The following is an 18,439-nucleotide window of genomic DNA, read 5'->3' on the forward strand; positions in this document are numbered from 1 at the left end:
GTGATTTTAAAACAATTGAAAACATTTTCAATATTTCTTATCCATTTAATGTCAACTTAGAAACAAACTGCGGGGGAAAAAAAATCGCTGAGACTTTTCACATGAAGAAAATATTACTTGAAAATGAAATTATTACAATGCGAAACGATATCTTCCTAAAACCCAGATCACAGAAAAAGACTTAGGGAAACATGTTTGCAGAGAAAAGTACCCAAATGTAAAAAATTGCAGTGAACTTTTAAATTCCTGTTTCAGTTCCATATGGCAGGGAAAAGGAAGTGATTGTCCCTGTGTATAAAGGCAATGGTCAGGCCACGCCTTCAGTATTGCGTACAGGTCTGGAGGCCTCAATTTAGGAAGGATGTAGATTTGTTTGAGTGTGTACAGAGAAGGGCAACAAGATTGGTGAGGGGAATGAAGGGGTCCTCTCACAAAGAAAGGCTTAAGTTCTGCAAATTACAGTGGCTGGAGACTAGGCACCTGTGCAGTGATCTGATTGCAGTGTTAAGGCCTTGAATGGGTTGAGCACACTCATTTCTGATGGGATTCTTCCACTTGTTAAGATTACGAACCTAAGGGGAAATAAATTCAAATTAAGGAAAGACGGATGTAGAACAGATGTGCAGAAATTTGCCTTTAGCCACCAGGTGGTTAATTGCTGGAACAAACTTCCATCTGTCGTTGTGGAAGTTGGTAGGTTAATAAATTTAAGGAGGAACTGGAAAAACATTTAGAGGGAATGGTTGTGTGAAATTTTTTTTTTTTTTTTGGCTGATGCTGCATAAGCTCATACACTTGCTTTCTTGCATCACATGCCACTACTATGTGAATCGCCTTTTCGCATTTGAAACAAAGACGAAGAATCACTCTACTCTTACAGAATTGCATGTAGAAGTATTCTTTACGGTTGGCCTTATTACAGTATATCCCCAATTTTGAAAGCATGGCAGATGACACGAAGACACGAACTTCACATAAATTAAAAATTTAAATACCTATGAATTTAAATTAAGCTTTCTGAATTGTATTTAATTTTAAAATTTATAAACATTTTTCAATATGTTGATTCTTGCATCACATGCCACTACTACTACTACGTGAATTGGCCTTTTCGTATTTGAAACAAAAATGAAGAATGGTCTTCGTTTCAAATGAATTGTTGTCAAATGTGTTGATTAACTTTTTTAACCATGTGCAATGAAATTCTTGAGATGATAGATCGTGGCACATTTTGAAGAAAAAAAGTAGATCGCATCACAAATTAAGTTGGCCACCCCTGAGCTAGTGCATAATCTTGCTACCTCTACTCTGCCAGAAAGTGACTGGAGGGAGTCCGAGTAGTGTGTATGCGAAGCGCATTGTCGAGGTCATGTTATGTCAAGGATCTGGGTATATTCTTACCATGTGTACACCATATCCAAAAATTTCATTACTTCATACAGCATGTTCCCCCCCCACCTATTCTTACTATTGAATACACCATGAATTTTCAAACTAATAGAGTAAGCTTATCTGCAAAAAGATTTAAACCTCCCAAACACTTCCTAGTTCATTTCACAAATATACGTGGTCTCAGATCTAATCTCAACGATGTCCATTTCCACTTACAGTCTGCTAAACATCGTGTACTTTTCTGGCAGAATCTCAGTTATCGGTTGATTCAATCACTGCTCATCTCAGTAGCCCAAATTCTTTGCTGTATGATTCCCTTTGCCTTAAAGGTGGTACTTCTGCATATGTCCATTCCGATATTCCCTATCAGAGACTTGGTAATTTGGAATCTCCTCTTTTCGATCTTCTCTGCCTTAAAATCTCTCTACCTCATTGTGTCAAATTCATCTGTTGTCTCTACCGTTCTCCCAACTCCACTAATCACTTGGAGTTCTTTGACTTCCTCTCTTTGCAACTTGACCTTCTCCAGTCCAACCTTCCTAATAGAGATGTAATTTTCCTTAGTGATTTTAATGTTCACAACTCCAGCTGGCTTCCACTTTCTAGTCACGCCAACCCAGCTGGTCGAGATGCTTTCTAATAACCTACAAGAATACCAGACAATCCTAACCATAAAGCCAACATGGTTGATCTTTTTCTCACAAACAACCCTTCTATGTACACGGTTGAAGTGAATGGTCCTTTAGGTACCTCAGATCACAACTTGGTGATTGTCTCTTCTCCAATGGAGCCTTTATCTCATGGCTATTCCCAACCTCATATTGTTTGGCATTACAAGTATGCAAAATGGGATAACCTGCGAGATTTCTTTTCTTCTTTTCCTTGGTCGGATTATTGTTTCAAAACTTCTGATATCAACATTTGCTCAGATCATGTTAGTGAAATTATTCTTGTAGGAATGGAATCCTTTATTCCACACTCCACTTTAAAATCTCGTCCTATATCTAATCCGTGGTTTTCCAATAAATGTGCTACGGCTGTTCAAGAGAAGAATGTTGCATATCGTAATTAGCTTGCTTCCAACTCTTCAGTTTCATTTTCTGCCTACACCAAAGCTCGCAACAATTGTAAAGCAGTTATTAATCAGTCCATACTAGAGTTTGAACAGGCTAAGAGTAGAAAACTTGCTTCTTGCCCTAATGGTAGCCGAGCATTCTGGTCTCTTGCCAAAGCTATTGGCCGCAACTTTTGCCCATCTTTGCTCCCACCTCTGTCCAAACAAGACGGTTCTGTTGCCACTTCAGCCAAGGATAAAGCTGACCTGCTAGCATCCCATTTTTCTTCCAGCTCATGTATTAATGATCTTGGTAAAACACCTCCCACCATTTCCAACATGCCCCATTCAATGCCTCCTGTGGTCTTCCGTCAAAAGGATGTCAGAAGAATTTTGACGAATCTTGATGTTAAGAAAGCTCCAGGTCTTGATGGTATTTCTCCACTTGTTCTCAAAACCTGTGATCCTGAACTTACTCCTATTCTTTGCTGCCTTTTTTCACTTTCTTATTCCAAAGGTGTTTTTCCTTCTGCTTGGAAATTTGCTCATATCCAGCCAGTTCCTAAAAAGGTGACAAATCCCTCCCATCCAATTATCATCCCATTGCAATTACTTCTACTCTTTCTAAAGTAATGGAGAAATCAATTAACCGCCAACTCTTAAACTACCTAGAAACCTTCCGTCTGATCAACGATCACCAGTATGGATTCCGTCAGTGTTGATCCACTGGAGATATTCTGGCTTATGTTACCCATTTATGGACTAATTCAATGGAAAGGTTTAGTGAAACACAAGTAGTTGCTCTTGACATCTCAAAGACTTTTGATCGTGTTTGTAAAGATCTTCTAAACAAGCTTCCATCTTATGGTTTGCCAACTGTTTTTAGTAATTGGTTATCCAGTTTTCTCTCTGATCGCTCACTGAGGGTGATGGTTGATGGCTCTCTGTCTTCTAACTTCTCCACTAATGCCGGTGTCCCCCAAGGTTCAGTTCTTTCCCCCACTCTTTTCCTCTTGTATATCAATGACCTTCTTCCATTGACTGGAAATCCTATCCATAGTTTTGCCGATGATAGCACATTGCATTCAACTTTCCATATTGAGAAACCCTGTCCTGCTCAATCAGCTTCAACTTCTCGAAAATCTGCTACCAATTCCTTAAATGCCGATCTTCAGGTAATTCTCCAGTGGGGCAAAGACAACTTAGTTGATTTCAATCCTTCTAAAACTCAGTCTTGTCTTATATCTCGCAAAAAAGGATTCTTCTGCTCCTATGCTTATCTTTAGTGACACTCCGATTTCTAGGCAAAATGATATATCTCTTTTGGGGATTACCCTGACTTCTAATCTCTCTTGGCACAAGCACATTACAAATATTGCTTCCTCTGCATCTAAAAAACTTGGTTTTCTCTTTCGCTCTCGGCGATACTTTTCTTCCAAACAGCTGCTCACTCTGTATAAATCGCAAATCCGCCCTGCCATGGAATATTGTTCCCACATCTGGGGGTGGTGCCCCCAAAATCTCTCTCAGGCTTCTTGATTCCATTCAGAAGAGAGCAGTTAGGTTAATTAATGATTCATCTCTAACAGAGTCTCTCCACTCGCTTTCTCATAGACGCACTGTTTCTGCTGCATGCCTCTTCTACAGATACTTCCATGGGCACTGTTCTTCTGAATTGGATTCTATAATTCCTGCTCTCTCTTTCAAAACAGTCCGAACACGTGCTGCCACCAGCCAACATCCATTTACTGTCCAACTTCAAACCCACAGAACCAACTTTCCATCTTCCTCATTTATTCATTCAACTGCCGTTTTCTGGAACAACCTTTCTTCATACGTATTTCCTGAAAATTACAATCTACAGAAGTTCAAGTCCAATGTCAACAAATATCTTCTTTCGTCTTCTTAACCTCAAACCCAAGCACGGTACTAAGTACTATAGGTTCTAATACCTGTCGTGTTTGGGGTTCACATAAAAAAAAAAAAAAAAGAGGATTGCCTTTCTATAAGTGAAGACATATACAGTATAGGGCCAAATGTACATTTACAAAGAAGAAATGCAATGTGCTACAAAGAAGTAATTTACCAAAAACAGTTTGAGCTATTCATTTAAATTTCATAAGCATGTAAATATAAACATTTATGTTAATAAAGTATATGGCCCATTATACATACACTGACAATTACCAATGAATACACTATTAAAAAAATGGTATTTCAATTTATATTGCCTTCATTAAACAGTACCTGGGTGTTTAAAGTAATCCTCGTAAGCATCTAACCAGAAAAACTTCATCACTTGTTCACCCTTCTCATTAGTTGTTAATGGCAGAATTGGAGAATCCAAGCCAATCTCTCGAATTTGCATATTTGGAGACAGAATTTCTGATCGAATCCAAGAATCTTCAGAATTCCTTTTGGGGGTGGGATATTCAATAAAACAAATATTCAGTATTTTTAATATTTCAAATTCGACGAATTTGAAAATAACATTTATGATATATTCTAATATCTAAATAAATTTAAAAAAAAAAAAAAGTATAGGGCTTTTCTTAGAATGTTTCCTATTGAAATAAACATAACACAATTTTTTGTAAACTGAAAATTGTATTCCATCATTTCTAACTGCTAACTAAATTAACCACTCACAAAATGGCACTGTACTGGAAATGACGGTGTGTTTCTCATGCTGAAGAATTTTGTTGAGAGGCTCTATATCGCCATTGACCAAGAGCATCTACACATTTTCAGTAATATCAAAGTTCATAAAAAGGATATCCTGCAACATCCACTGTTGATGGCAAGGATCAATTTGCACAAAAGGATGGTCTCTTGGTTACTCAGGATTCTTTCCTTAGTCCCACACAATCCCAGGCTTGTCAAGACAGTCAAGACCTTCTCAACAAGCTGCACTCCAAAGAGCTACTCACCAAACAACCTGCTAGTTCCATTAAATGTAGATTATGACCCCCAATACCTCTTCCCCCCACCCCTACCCCCAAGAAGCAGTTACATTTTATTTGAATTATTGGGTCAGGATGCTCACACTGACCTTCTGAACCCCTCAGCCCCTGCAGTAAAATCTATGCTCTGATCCAACTTTCAGAGTAAACATACTACAGGTTCCTTAATTTACTCTACATTAAGGTACATTCATAATTTAGTCTACTTTCATCATCTGAATACCATCCAACTGAAAATATAAAGTTCAAGCTTAGAGCAGATAAACAAGCAGTGCCCCTTTCTGGATGTATTACACTGCCAGTCAGATCATGATATCACCATTAAAGTTTATCAGAAAACCCACTAACTTGGGTAAGGTCTCTCCTGCAAATCAAACCATCCCCAATTTACAAAAGTTAGGAGCCTGAAAATACAGATCATTTAGGTCACAATACACCTGCAAAGGTCCTGACCTCCACAATGGGCTAGCATGCATTAGAAGCACCTTCATTCATAATGGATGTCATCTTCTGTTTAGAGATACAGTGGCTTCCACTTCAGGCAATTACAGAACAACCACTTGGGGGTAACTATCACATGAACATACTGCCAATGACAGAAGCTATGCAGCACATCATGATCCCATTCAATTGCACCGAACATAGCTGCTATTTCTGATCACCTGTGAAACCTGCCTAGATCATGAAGCACTGTTTAGCATGATCATCAATTACCTGCCCAAACTTAACACCATCCACAAATTTTGACATTACAGCATGTATCCAATCATTGATGCAACTTCACAAAATCAGAAAAAAGTAATTCCAGAACCAATCCGACAGGGATCCAACTTTATGTAGCCAAATTTGGAGAATAACCATTAATAACTACCCTCTTCCTCCTGCTCTGCAGCCATCTAGCAATCCATCTGAGGATCATACGTGTGATCCTAACATGCTCTAACTTATACAGTACTAGCTCATGCAGTACTACGTCAAATGCTTTGCTAAAACCCAAATAAACAATATCAAAATTATACTTACTTACTCTTTTTATTCAATGGGATCCCTGAGCCTGATGCTTCTTAGCTAAAAGTTCAATGTTCAGTATGATGTTAGTAAGTTTAATTCTAATGTCTGCTCTTGAACATATATGAATTCTCTTTCTTTCCTTTGCTAATATTTTATTTACTATACTAAAACTACTTTCAACCATATAAAACGTTGGAAAACAAGGAAGTACTACAGGCTCAGGGATCCCATTGAATAAAAAGAGTAAGTAAGTATAATTTTGATATTGTTTATTTGGGTTTTAGCAAAGCATTTGACGTAGTATTGCATGAGCTAGTACTGTATAAGTACTGTAAACGTACACGATCTGACGATTTGTTGGAAAAATACAGGACCATGCTGAGGAAATGTCGCGAGCTAGGCCATAATGTCTATGTGTCTGCAATTCTGCCCAGACACGATAGGAGGGATTATATGTTAAGAGCCTTGTGGATTAACTCAAGACTTGAAGGAATCTGCAAGGCTTTAGGGGGTAAATTTCTATCAGCATGGCCCACACTTGTAGGTAGAAGGAATTTGTTTTGTAGAGACGGGATACACTTAAACAAAGGTGGTGCAAAAGTTTTTGCCAGTATTATTGAGGATACCTTAAAGGCTCAGGGAAACTGCTAGTTAGGGGGGATGTGGGTAATATTGACACGCGTTTATCTGATAATATTGGTCAATGTAACTCTTGCACATACCTTAAGAGTTCTGTTACCTGTTATCTGTTACCCCAACTGGACGTATTATCTAGATGTTCTGGGGCCAAAGACGTTTCACGTGAGCGGGTAGCTAATATCAGGGAAGAGAGCCTAAAAAACTTCAAGGGTTGTTAAATATACAAGGGTTGTGTTAGGGTTGTTAAATATACAAGAACAGTAAATCTTAATTGTTTATACAGTAACGTTAGAAGTGTCGTCAATAAAATGAGCGAATTCGAACTGCTGGTTAAAACAAGTAACGCGGACATAATAGGGCTTACAGAGACGTGGTGCCACCCGGAAATTGGGGATGATGAGTTTCAGTACGGCTTGTATAATGTATTTAGGAAGGATAGAGTAGATAGAAGGGGTGGTGGGGTAATGCTTCTTATCAGAAGCAGCCTGAGTGCGACGATAGCTTTCCCGAATTCAGACATTTCACATGCTAGTATAGAGTCTGTATGGTGTGAGATAGTTGGAAACAAAGGTACAATGCGAGTAGGAGTAATCTACAGACCAGGTGATTGTGAAGATTATGACAAAAGCCTCTACATGCAAATGGAATGGGCAAGTAAGCGTCAATGCCTTATTATGGGTGATTTCAATTTGCCTCTAATTGATTGGAGTAAATGGGAAGGAAACTCGACATGGGGAACAAAATTTTTAAATCAACTAGATGACTGTTATTTGTATCAACATGTCAGGGAAAGTACTAGAGAAAAGAATATCCTAGACCTCATCATCACACATGAATCAGATGACATAACATGGCTGACAGTAGAGGAACCAGTAGCAGGAAGTGATCATGGAGTTCTACGGTGGATGATGACGAGAGAGGTAGCAGAAGTAAAAGGCAAAGGAATGGGTTTTAATTTCAGAAAAGGAAATTACGATGCCTTAAGGTACTACATGGCCTCTATTAACTGGGTAGATATCGCGCAGAGAATGAATACAATTGAACTGTGGTACGCTTTTAAAACATTAATCACAGATGCCTTGAATGCATATATACCATTAAAAAAATACTCCACGAGAAGGGTTCCAAGTTGGATGAATAGTGAAGTTGCCACATTACTTGAGCAGAAAAAGGTGGCATGGAAAGGTTACAGAGCAATAAAAAGTACTGAAGCCTATAACAGCTACAAGGTGATGTGTAATAGAGCCACAGAAAAGGTTCGACAGGCAAAGGCAGTTTATGAGAAATCACTAGCAAACAGAGCAAAGAGGGGGGATAAAGAATTCTTCACATATATAAATACCAAGAAGAGCAGGACAAACCAGATCGGACCTTTACGTAAGGGAAAGGGGATAGTAATAAATACACCAGCTGCCGTTGCAGATGAACTCAACAGTTATTTTGCATCGATATTTACAAATGAAAAGCCTTTTGTGGCAATGGGAAATTGTGGGAGCGAAGTTAAAAAATATGTAATTAATGATATTGAAATTTCGCAAGATTATTTAATGAAAAAACTTTCAGGCCTACAGACCAGTAAGGCTCTTGGAGTTGATGGAATATACCCTATAATCTTAAGAGAGGCGGCAAGCGAGTGCATTGAACCACTGAGGCTAATTATGCGAGCATCACTAGACTCTGGGGAGATTCCCTTGGATTGGAAAAGTGCAAATGTATCTCCCATACATAAGGGTGGCTCTAAAAGTGAAGTTGGAAATTATCGACCTGTCAGTCTGACTTCAGTAGTAGGGAAAATCATGGAGGCAATGATCAAGGGTTGAATTCAGGATCATTTGGATCGAATTGAAATTCTCAAGGATACTCAGCATGGTTTTGTACAGGGAAAATCATGTTTAACAAATCTGGTTCGCTATTTCGAAAGGGTCACTCACGAGCTGGATTTAGGGAATAATTTCGACACTGTTTATTTAGATTTCAGCAAAGCTTTTGACTCAGTCCCACATGAGCGGTTGCTTTATAAGCTGGAACAGGTTGGAATCACTGGGAAAATCCTTAGATGGATAGAAGGATGGCTTCAGGGCAGGAGGCAGAGGGTTGTGATAAATGGCTATTCCTCAGATTGGGTTGATGTAAGAAGTGGGGTTCCCCAAGGATCAGTATTAGGACCACTGTTGTTTTTAATTTTCATAAATGACATTGATGAAGGGATAGAGGGCGTGATGTCTAAATTTGCAGATGATGTTAAAATTGGTAGAGTAGTTAATGATCACTGTCAAGCTGAACTTCTTCAGAGAGACCTAGATAGACTTCAAGAATGGTCAGAAAAATGGCAGCTGTGCTTTAATCCAACAAAGTGTAAGGTATTACACCTGGGAAACAGTAATCCCAAAATAACTTATTCACTTGGTGGAGTTCAACTAAACCCAGTACTGGAGGAAAGGGACTTGGGTGTTACGATACGGTCAGATATGAAATTCTCTGAGCATTGTAAACAGGTTGCAAGGAAGGCCCATGGTGTCCTATCGATGATCTATCAAACTTTTGCAAGTAGAGATAGGGACGTGATAATCCCATTATATAAGGCTTATGTTAGACCACACTTGGAATACTGTGTTCAAGTATGGAGACTGCACCTAAAGAAAGACATCGAGCTTCTTGAAAGGGTGCAAAGAAGGGTAACTCGCCTGGTGAGATCGGCAAAAGGGCGTCCTTATGAAGAAGACTTCGAATATGTGGGTTGCAGAGTTTGGAAACTAGACACCTTAGAGGAGATTTGATTGAGGTGTTTAAGGCTCTGAGAGGCATCAGTAAAATGAATGAGGACAAAATTTTCAAGATTATAAATGATGCTAGAACTAGGGGACATAAATTCAAGTTACGGGGGGAAATGTTTAGATTGGACTGCAGGAAGTTTTATTTTAGCCAAAGAGTTATAAATTACTGGAATAAGTTGCCTTCATAGGTGGTAGAGGCCGACAGTTTGGGGAAATTCAAAGGTCATCTGGATAGTACTTTCGGGTAAGGGAAGCGCATAGGATGATAGGATTAATTTCCTTTTTATTTATTTTTTATTTCATTTTATTACTTTTTTTATTTATTAATTATTATTATTTAGTTATTCATTTTTTGTTTTTATCATTGTTTTGTTCGGATTTTTTTTTTTTTTTTTTTTTTTGGCTGGTGCAGCATAAGCCATAGGCTTTCTTGCACCATATGGACGTTACTAATACTAATACTAATACTTTGGACATTTCAGAACACATTGCTGGATAAAGAAGTTTAGTTGTTTTTGATCCCCACAACAAAGCCATTCCACCTTTTTCGAATTTATATTTGCATTCTTCATTACATTTTAATTCAATAAGTTCTTCTTGAATTTCTTCACTAGCAGACCAAAAATCCCATTCAATTGGATTTAACATCCATGGCTTCACTTCACAAGAAAATAAATCTGAAAATCTATTTTTCATTTCATCTTTTAAAGAATACAAATCATATGAATAATTCTTAAGGATCATACTCGGTGAGAGATTCATTGATTTCAGCTAACTCTTGCATACCATGAAATTGTTTTCTCATTAAATTTCTTTCAAATATTTCCAGTTTTTCAGTGAAGGTTTTTAATACATGTTTGCAGCCTATCACCATAATTAATTTCCCTTGAAGTTGAAGTGATACTTCATTAAGTTTTCGAAAAATCTAAGCCATATAGTATAAATTGTTTTTGTTTGCTGATCTCCTTTGCTAAATCTGTGTCTCCTTTGCTTTCTAAAAAACTAATTATCGTATCAAAACAGTTCACAAATCTTGTTAGACAGTTTCCTTTAGAAAGCCATTTGATTTCTGTACGTAAAAGAAGCCTCGCATTCCGTTCTTCATTGACAACACAAAATTTTCTGAAAAGGTGATCATACTTTGGGATATACTTCCTTTAGGTGGGCTATAAAACGTTTATGTGACTTTATTTTATCGATGGTTTTAATAACTATATTGAGAGATTAATAAAAGAATTGGACTAATATTTTTTGCCACCAGATGATTATTGCAAGAACTTTGGGACATACTTTCTTTAGGTGGACTATAAAACCTTTATGTCTTGTAACCATGAAGGTAACAACCATCAGTGGAACAGGATACCAAATTTTCCAATTTTCCAATGGTACTTTCATCAAACCATGTTTTTACAGCAGCAAAATTGGATGTGCAGTACAGTACAGTCAGTTTCTATAGATTTTACAAACATCACTCCTTGCAATTTACAATTATCATCAAAATAATGAACGTATGTCATTAGAAGGGCCTTACTGTCAGTAGCTGTGGATTCATCAATCTGAATAAAAAAAATTCTCATTTTTAGTTTGTCAATTAGTTGCACTTCAATGTTAACTGACATCTCATCAATTCGTCTTCCAATTGAATCATTGCTTTTATGGCAATGCTTTTAAAATACTGGAAGGATTTTGATGCATTGCTGTTGAAATTAGTCTATTTCAGGTTGTATAACAGTCTCAGCAATGATTTCTGCAATTTTATAAGACGCAATTATTCTATCGTCATTTGTTTGTGTGTTCTTAAATAAGGAAGTAACAGTGTTACATTGCTCAAAATTCTGTTTTAAATTTTTAAAATATTCGATATGTTTACCAACTTAATCAGAATGTTTCCTTTTTAAGTGATCTAAAAGTCTTGATGGTTTCATAGCCTCATTTGAAAAAGAACTATTAATAATACACATAGGCTGTCTTGAGTCGAATGGGCTTTGAATAAAACTATAAGCTAGATATTCATCCAGATACTGTAGACACTTTATTTCCAGCTCTTGACATGATTGATGATAGGTTGAATAACTACAAAGAATTAAATAATAAAATATACTCTATTTTTATTTTTAATTCGTATAGCCCATGTCACTCACAAAAGCACTGTGGATCAAAAATAAAACAACTTCTACAAGGAAATAATAAATCAATACTAATTGTTGCTTAGAAAGTAAAAACAACAGACTGATACATTTCCTCATCCCAACCATGCCTCATGTAATGACCAACAAAACAAAAGAATAAGTAAATAAACCACGTTCACCATGCAGCTGCCAAGGTAGAAGCTGTAGGAAAGGTGCAAACAGCAAGGATTGCAGAGACATTACCTCTGAAAGCACTTATGCATTTAATGCCTATGAAAAGCAAAGGGGTTAAATTAAATCATACCCATTATCTTCCTTTTATCATAATTTCTCACTCACTCCTAATATAACATACTGTACCTCTATGTCTCGGGGGAAAAGAAAACCCAACAAGAGAAATTAAATATTAAGGAATAAGATGTTGTTCATTACGGTTGAACTTGAGGCCACAAAACCATTGTAATACCCATGATTTTTTTCGCCCCGCAAAATCCAATTTTTGCCCCTATTCAGAATCCCTGTTCTAGACTAAGTTCACGTTAGAAACTAAAAAATAAATCGTTAAATTTTTTAAAAATTTACTCTTTAAAATTTTACTCTCACTCATGATATGAGCGATGTCCAGTTTAACATATACAGAAAACCTATACTAATACTGGCATGTTCTTACATTATAAAGGTTACTATCCTTTCACTTCTAAGAGGTGAATAATCTTAAATCAAGTTCTCAATGCATATAAATATTCTATGTATACTGATGTTGAATATAAACAAATTTCAAAACAGGGGTTAACCCCTATTTATAATAGACCAAATACACTGAGTGATCACTGAATTATGACCACCCTATGAAAACTGAATGCAGCACGTTGACCACGTGAGGTACGAGAGTGCGCAGTTAGTCGACCTATGTAGCATAGATAAAGTGTCAGTGGTTAAGTAGGTAGTAAATTTCTAAGCATGATGGGTAAAAGGAAGGATTTATTGGGGAAATAAATTGTGGGTGCTCAACGAGCTGGTGCCTCAAATTCCCAAATGGATGAACTGGTGGGGTGTTAGAGAGCTGCCGTAGTTATACCAGGACTGGCATCAAAATGGTCAAAAACAACCCAATGGCAAAACTGCAAAGGTCAACGAAGGGTTGATGTTAGAGCTGAGCGCCAGATCCGACGACTCATACAGGTGAACAGACGCAACACTGTTGAAGAGTTGACTACCCAATACAACATGGGTCAACCCGGAACAATATCTAGCATGACCATGCATTGCACACTCGCACATATGGGCTATACCAGCAGAGGATCCCTACGGCATCCTCTTCTAAACAAGGTTCATTGCCATAAAAGACTCGCCTGGTGCAAAGAGCATGCAAGTTGGACATTAGAAGAATGAAAGAAGGTGTGCTGGTCAGATGAGTCACGTTATTTACTCCACACTGTGGATGGTCGTGTACAGATTTGGCATCAACAATATGAGGCTCTTCAATCATCATGCATGGTATGAAAAGTGCAGGCTGGTGGAGGCAGTTGTATGGTGTAGGGCATGTTTCACTGGCAGGAACTCGGACCCCTGGTGCATGTGGAACAACGTATCAGAGGTCTCCGCTATCATCAACTGCTTGCTGACTGTGTACACCCTGCTATGTTACACTTTTCCCCCAAATGGCGATGGTGTCTTCCAAGATGACAATGCTCTGAGTCATCGGGCACTTGTTGTGCAGGAATGGTTTGAGGAACACCGTTCTAACTTCCAGCATATCGATTGGCCTCTGATCTCTCCCAATATCAATTCCACAGAGCACTTGTGGGACACTATGGAAAGGCATATCAAGCGTCTGGATAAACCAATCACCTCCATACCTGCATTGCTGACCACATTACACACAGCTTGGTTGGCCATACCTCCAGAACGCTTCCAACATCTTGTTGATTCAATGCCATGTTGGATAGCTGCTGTACTGAGGACAAAAGGAGGACCTATGAAGTATTAGTAGGTGGTCATAATTCAATGATCACTCAGTGTAAGAGTACAAGCAGAAAATGTTACGTAATAACCACAACAGCAAAGAATAGCAATATATGTGATAAAAAAAAATATTTTATTTCCTTCCCGTAGGTAGAACAATGGTATAACCAACTGAATAAACTTTTCAAAGATACAGAATTCAAAAATAGTATCAAAACCTAAGAAGAAATTACATGTGGTTCTAAACAATCACTCTGTCAAATCTTACTTAACACTCCAAAAAATTGACTTGGCTTACAATATATCTTGTAAAGACTGAGGTTCTTCATATCAGGGTTCCACTCCACGTATGGATAAGAGGGCAAAACTCTGTGCTTGCTTTCCTTTCTTCTGCATTGGAAAGCTAATTCTGATGCAGAAGATTCACAGTCAGTCACTTCTTGTTCAGTGAAGCAAAAGTTCTCAACATCTAGCATAATTACATGAAATTATTAATAGCAGAAACACTCGAAATTAAACTGCACTATAATTTTTTAGTTTAGTTTGTTAGCCACCTGAGCAGGATCCTCAACTGTTGAACCATCAATATCCAGTGGACCAATCTGATTCATCCCTTTCCTTCTAGAGTTTACATAGGCAAAGAACTCTTTTCTGTTTTTCTTTGCATCCTTTGCCAAGGATTTCTCATACTCTGCCTTTGCCTGCCTAATCTCCTTTGTGACTTGGTTACAGACCAGCTTATATCTATCATAGGCTTCCATGTCACCCATTAATTTATATGTATATCCCATTCATTTTTCGTCTCATTAGTTAATGTTAGAGAGTGCTAGCAAGTCATTATTGTGGTAATTCCTCATTCATTTGTTAATTGATATATAACAAAGAACTTATTGAGCCTTGTTACTGTGACATTTATTAATAACTTTATCATTTAACCTATGTATTGTATTTTATTTTATATTAATTTAAGCATATATTAAGTTTTCTCCTGTATTTATTGTTTTATTAAATTCTTCAGTCATTTATTACCAGGGTGGTGTATATAATTGCAGTTATAAGTGACGACCAAAAATGATAGCACAAAATCAAACAAAAAAAAAGAAAGAAAGAAAGAAAAAAAAAAGAAACTTTAAACACATCTGGCTGTAGAAGCACTAAGTTTGAACATTACGAAAGGCAATTAAGAACATGAAATGTCAGTATGTTGTGCCTGTTAACAAACATCAGAATGCTGGTAATTGTTTACTCTATATGCCTAGACAACAAAGGACATGGAATTAGTGTATTGTGTCCTGTAAAGTATGCGCATTCTTTGGTCAGTTTTCCTTCTTTGTTTTGTATTTGATTTCAATTGTGCTATATTATATTCAAATGGGAAAAAGGGAAAGAAAAAAAAAAAAATCATGCAAACCAGCTCAAGACAGATTAACTCATCCATAGTGCAAAAAGAGCCCAAAAGAATTCCTCCTGCCTTGCCAGGAATCCAAAAAACTAGACCTTTTTTTTCATATAACAGAAGAGCAGCAGCCTACTGTTGAGCTAGCTGCAAAGTGGTTGTACCAAATACAACAGAAAATACATTTATCAACATTAAACAATGCAATTAGAAAATTATGAATAAGCTCCAAGTTGATCTATAAATCTCTAAATATGCAAGTTTCTTTAAATTACTGTTGCTCACTTGCTCAAGAAAATATTCAAAAAGATAAAGATATGATCATTATAGTTTGAAGGGATTGTGTAAAAATAAACCCTTCAAACTAAGGGGAACGTGTGTATAACAGAATATATTAAATTCAGAAATTATAGGAAAAACTTTTAATTTAGTTCCTACCTTATTTCCTGTTTTGAAGAACTCACATCTACATTTTTGAAAGGGAGTTCATCTGTATTTAAGCATCCAGTTATATCAGTTTTACATAGTTTCTTTAATTCTGAGTTGCATATATCAGACTCATGTAATACAAACTGTTCCGAACGAGTAGAGTGGCATCCAAAGTTTTCATTGCTGATCAAAGAATTCCTGTTAACTCCTAAATAATGTAAAGTTGAAATTTATCAATAAAAAAAACATAAAATTTGAAATTTATTCCTGAAAAGATACTACGATTAAGCCCTACAATTAAAGATAAACTGCAATTTGAATCTGACTTACTATGATATAACGTAAAATAAAATCCCATTTAAATAAATACTGTTACAGTAAAACCCCACTATAACAAAAAAAATTTCCAGGTCCCAGCCAATTTCCCATAGTAGCTCATTTGAACAAAATTAGTCATGAAAAATTCAATATAAGTTATTTTAAAAGGTCACTTATACATAAAATGTGTTTATGAAGAAAATAAAACTATTTCGTAAATGGTTAATGAAAGGACAAACAAACAGCGGTTTGTACCTATACCTCGCCTTTCACTATGGTTCTATGTACCCCATATTGTAAATATGGGTGAAGGGATGGTATTGTACTCTACATTCCTGATGTTCATTACCGACATCCTGGAATCAACCCTTAAGAAAGACAAAAGACATCAACAAAATAGGATATAAAATTATAGTGAGTCCAATTTATCATGATTTCAATTTATTCACGGCAGCTTCACTCCCTATAAAATGGTTAATCAATTGGCAAAAAATCATCAGTGACCAACTACTACAACTTTTCTGCAATCTAAAATCAATGATTAAAAAAAAAAAAAAACACTTTAGATATATTTAACACTATTTAGTCAATGTTATGTTAGTAATGCCTTTACTAGAATCATCAACACCGGCTGTAGAAATTAGTGAAGTTTCTCCCTACTGTATGATCACGGATAACTTGCTACCATTTGCCTTTTAGAAGTTTCTTAGCAAGCTTTGTAGCTACTTGCTTTCCTGACCAACCACCAGCTAAAACAGAGCAATGTTACAAATCCATCATGGCTCTTAAATGATTTAGAGAAAATTTTTTCTCTAAAAATACTGAAAGTTAGTTGGGTGATTACTCAACAGGGACCAAACAAAAAAGATAAAACTGAACCTTTTAACCCAGCCTTAACTATGTCTACATATTGCACAATCTAACAGTGCAATAAGTAGTTATAGTATCCATAATATGTCAATATTATGACATATTATAGATATATAAATAAATAATCTTTCTTGCACATAAAAGATATAATATGATATACTGATTATGTTATAATGCCACAGGTTTTGTATGGATATACAGTTACTCTGTAAAGTTGCTCATTGTATTCGGATAAGTACAAAGTAAAGTGTAAAGTGTATTCGTGTCAAATGGCACCAGGGGTTTATCCCCATCTCCGCGTTGTATACATTGTCATGTGAAACAGAACACTGTTGAGGTCAGAGATTTAAAAGTGTATGGATTTTGTACATGTGTACTGTTGTGTACCATTGTTCATCTGGTCATTTAGCCGCTGGACCCCTATTGACGCCCAATGTTGCCCACATTTGGCCCCATGGAGGCAGACCAGGTACACCAGTATTACAATTATTTATTCTGGCAGGCCCTGCCACCTAGGGACTCACATCTGGTGAGTATGGGCTTGGCACACCCAGGGCCCTGAGCTGGACATCATTCTTCTCTTACTTGGTGATTCCCTTTTATCTCTCTCTCTCTCTCAGGGTAGTTCAGAATTTTTTTTTTTTTTTTTTTTTTTTGTGGGTGCAGCATAAGCCTCTGGCTTCCTTGCACCATATGGCTAATAATAATAGTAATAATAATAATTTCCTGAGATTTCAGTGGCTAGGGCCTATGTAAAAAAAAAAAAAAAAAAAAAAAAAAGGGGGAGGGGGGTAGACACTAGAGGTTTAGGTAAGGCCAAGATAGGTTTTAAATGAAGGTTAGGTTAATTTTTCACATTGAAGTTTAGCAGCTTGCATTGGGATATTCACGGTCGGTAAAGGTAGAGTGGGGGAAGACTGAAGATTGGGGGGAACAGGTAGAAGTATGAGAACGAAAGAGAAGGCGATCCCAGGAGTGTCAGTGGAGCAAGCCCCCCACAAGGGAGAAAAGTTTGTTTGTTTGGTTTTTAGGAGCATTAGCAACTAAGGCCATATTGCTCCGGGATATGCGGTGGTCATTCCCTGACCTTTCCGCATCTTCCGTATTTGGTGGTGACGGGCTCGACAAGGGAGAAAAGGGGGCAGGGGAGGGGATGAGACAGAGGCCCATCTCTTCCCCTTCCCTGCCTAGGGATGGGGTTTTAAAAGTGAACTGAGAAAAGATGCCCAGTTCAGAACGCCAGGCGACGTGCTGCAGCAGAGTTGCTGTGGTCATGTGGTCCAGTCATTGCGTCGCACATGGGAGAAAGAGTCCCGTCCAGAGAGAGACGGGACTCTTCCCGTCTCTCTCTGGACGGGAAGAGTCCCGTATTCTCCAGTAGGAGTCCGCATATATGGTGTCGGATCGTCTATCATTTGCGATGGATATTCAATCCTAGGAGAGAGAGAGAGTGAGGTCCCACCATAACGGCCATAGTCTGGTTCAGTTTGGATGCTCAT

General features: G+C 37.3%; 1 protein-coding gene across 1 annotated transcript in view; it reads right to left on the minus strand.

The window, feature by feature from the left end:
• Window positions 1-18,439, minus strand: part of PolA1 (DNA polymerase alpha catalytic subunit) — a 662,965-nt gene that overhangs the window by 521,270 nt on the left and 123,256 nt on the right. The window contains exons 8-9 of the mRNA XM_090387531.1: window positions 15,762-15,960; window positions 4,694-4,860 (exon numbers count right to left, since the gene is read on the minus strand). Of these exons, the coding sequence (XP_090243657.1) occupies window positions 4,694-4,860; window positions 15,762-15,960 (366 nt within the window). The remainder of the gene's footprint in view (window positions 1-4,693; window positions 4,861-15,761; window positions 15,961-18,439) is intronic.

This window comes from Mastigoproctus giganteus, chromosome 1 (genome assembly GCF_048544385.1).
Source record: "Mastigoproctus giganteus isolate SK-2022 chromosome 1, ASM4854438v1, whole genome shotgun sequence".
Taxonomy (NCBI): domain Eukaryota; kingdom Metazoa; phylum Arthropoda; class Arachnida; order Uropygi; family Thelyphonidae; genus Mastigoproctus; species Mastigoproctus giganteus.